This window comes from Alligator sinensis, unplaced genomic scaffold, assembly GCF_000455745.1.
Source record: "Alligator sinensis unplaced genomic scaffold, ASM45574v1 scaffold1704_1, whole genome shotgun sequence".
Lineage (NCBI taxonomy): Eukaryota > Metazoa > Chordata > Crocodylia > Alligatoridae > Alligator > Alligator sinensis.
The window spans coordinates 24843-27365 of record NW_005843413.1 but is presented as its reverse complement, the minus strand read 5'-3'; the positions used below and the strand labels follow the sequence as shown (position 1 = coordinate 27365).

Below are 2523 nucleotides of genomic sequence, written 5' to 3'. Positions count from 1 at the left end.
GTACGCTGTGTAGGGTAAATAGAGTGAGTCCCTAGCAGCTGTATGGGATGAAGTGTCCACATTTGGTGTGCCTGTACACCCCCAGCCCACTTGTCTTATATAGGGGGTTTTAGACAATGTACATGCAGGCAGGCTGTACGGGCCTGCTTTGTGGGGCTGGGGGCAGCTGTGTGGCACAAAGTGTGTACGTACAGGCTACCAGCTCTGCAGGCTGTATGGGATAATACGGCAGGGTGTAGAGACTGACTAACAGGTTACGCTCCAGCAGACCCTATATTTACCATGTCCTATACACGCTGAGTGTAAGTGTGCACGTACAGGGTGGTCTGCATGTGCATAAGGGAGGTAGGTATGTATGTACTGGGGGTGGGTGGAGGTGGCAGTGATAGAGCTGCTGCTCAGGCGCTGGAGCCTAATGAAGGAAGGGGGCAGCTTTTGCCCTGGGTCTTGCATGAGTGCATGTGACCTGGGTCCTATTAATCCTGGAGACTAATGATGGCACCTCGGTCCCTGGGCACAGCAAGTGACTTGTGGATGGAGGTGTCCCCTGGGGTTTGGGGGGAGGAGGGGCTGCTGCCTCTGCTCTGAATTAACTGTCCTGTCATTCTGGTGTCAAAAGCACTTCCCCCTGCCTCTCTCTGACGTCACCAGAGCCTCACTCCCTAATTACTTTGGCAAGCAGCTAATTGACCCCTAATTGCCTCCCCAGCTTAATGCCATCACGGTCTCTAATTGCCTCCTAGAAGCCATTCCACTGCTTTAAGTCGTTATTTGGATCAGGCTAATGAGGATGAGTTCATTAGGTGTCAGAGTTAACGTGGGTTAAGGTGGGTCTACTCCCCCAGCAGCCCCAGGTTATGATGGGGCTGCTATGTGTAGCTGCTGCACCCCAGAGCTGGCTGCATCTGGGCCAAAGGCAGGTGAGCTCTCCTGGGTGTGTTTCCCTGGCTACACCCAGGGGCAGGGCAGCACTAACTGGCACAGGGCACAGTGTACATCTGTCCCCTGCTGTTACGTTCTCACTGCCCCACCCCAGTGCTGGCTGCCCTCCAGTGCCAGGGAAGCCTTGCCCCACCCCTGTTCTACCCCCTTGCACCCAGAGCTGGTTGTATCCGCCCTCCCTAGGCTGTGCCTTGCAGCTGTGCCTCGGTTCCACCCCACACCTGCCTGGAGTGGTAGGTAGCTATGTCCTAGTCTGCCCCCGCCACCCCTTGCTATGCAGCTGTACCTGTTTTTCCACCCCAGACCTGGGTGCATCTCTGTCCCTGCACACACATACGCAGCCGTGCCTCAGTTCCACCCTGATGGCTGCCTCTTGGCACCCTTCCGCAGCTGTTATGCTGCGGCTGCCTCACCCCGGAGCTGGCCGCCCTGTGAGCAGCCAGGAATGACCGGCCTGCCACTAATGGCCATCTTCCGTCTGCCGCATCATGGCACCGGATGCGCCGCCCCGCCTGAGCTCGCACGTGTTCCTGCGTGGCGCCGCACCCCAGAGCTGGCTGCATCGCCACAGCGGGGGGAGTGGGGGCCAGAGCCAGACTGCACGTGCGTGTGCAGGGCATGAACCCAGGCCTCCGGCCCCAGCCCAGTGCTGAACCTGTGTGTGTGTGTGTGTGTACACACGTGTAGGCTCTGCTGTCAGCCTCATAGGGGCAGAGATCCCTGCCTAATAAAGCCCAGGGCCTGCGTTGCATGTGCACATGCAGACACACATCCTGCACACCTGCTGTGCATATAGACAAGGTGCAGCCCAGGTGGCGGGTGCACGCTCACCCATCCCAGGCATGTAAGACGCACAGCACCCAGGTGGCAAGGGCGCCCATGCACACACGACCCGGTGTCCAAGACGCACGCACAGAACGCAAGTGTCTTGGAAACAGACATGCGTCGGAGGGCAATGAGTCCCCTCCTGCTGCGGCACCCACCCAGCCCTGGGCAGGGCTGGGTGCCACCGCAAGTGTGTGTATGCGTGTGCATGTGCCTCTGTGTCCTGGACACTTGGGTCAAGTGTCTCTTCAGACCCGCATGTGAGTATCTCTGTGTGTCGCACGGCCCAGGCACCTGAGTCCCGCATGTGTGTGTCCGTGTCTTAGATGCCTGGGTTTTGTGTCTTCACACCTGCGTGTGTGCGCGCGCGCGCGCGCGTGTGTGTCCAGGCTGCCAGGGCTGTGTGTGTGTGTGTGCAGCCTGGACACCTGGGCTTGGGTGGGGGAGAGCGCGAGTGAGAGACACGGCGGTCCTGTGTGTGCATATCCCAAACACCTGGATCCTGTGGGGGGGGCGCGTGCACAAGAATGCGTGTGTCCTCTACACATGGGGTCCCTGTGTGTGTCCCTCAGACACCTGGATCCCGTGTGTGTGCAAGCATGTGTCACACACCTAGCTTCCCCGCGTGTGTATGTGCATGCTTGTGTGTGTGAGAGACCAGAGCTGTGTCCGTGCGCGCACACTCCTGCCCGCCTCGCGGGGCGGGGCAGGGCCGGCTCAGGTGCGGGGGGCGGGGCGGGGCAGGTGTGGCCAGGT

The 2523-nt window shown here is 59.8% G+C and overlaps 1 protein-coding gene across 1 annotated transcript in view; it reads left to right on the top strand.

The window, feature by feature from the left end:
* Window positions 1–1960: 1960 nt before the first annotated feature.
* Window positions 1961–2523, top strand: part of LOC102385254 (prostasin-like) — a gene marked incomplete at its 3' end in the record, with an annotated part of 6046 nt that continues 5483 nt past the window's right edge. The window contains exon 1 of the mRNA XM_025195144.1: window positions 1961–2027. Coding sequence (XP_025050929.1) covers window positions 1976–2027 — 52 coding nt within the window. The remainder of the gene's footprint in view (window positions 2028–2523) is intronic.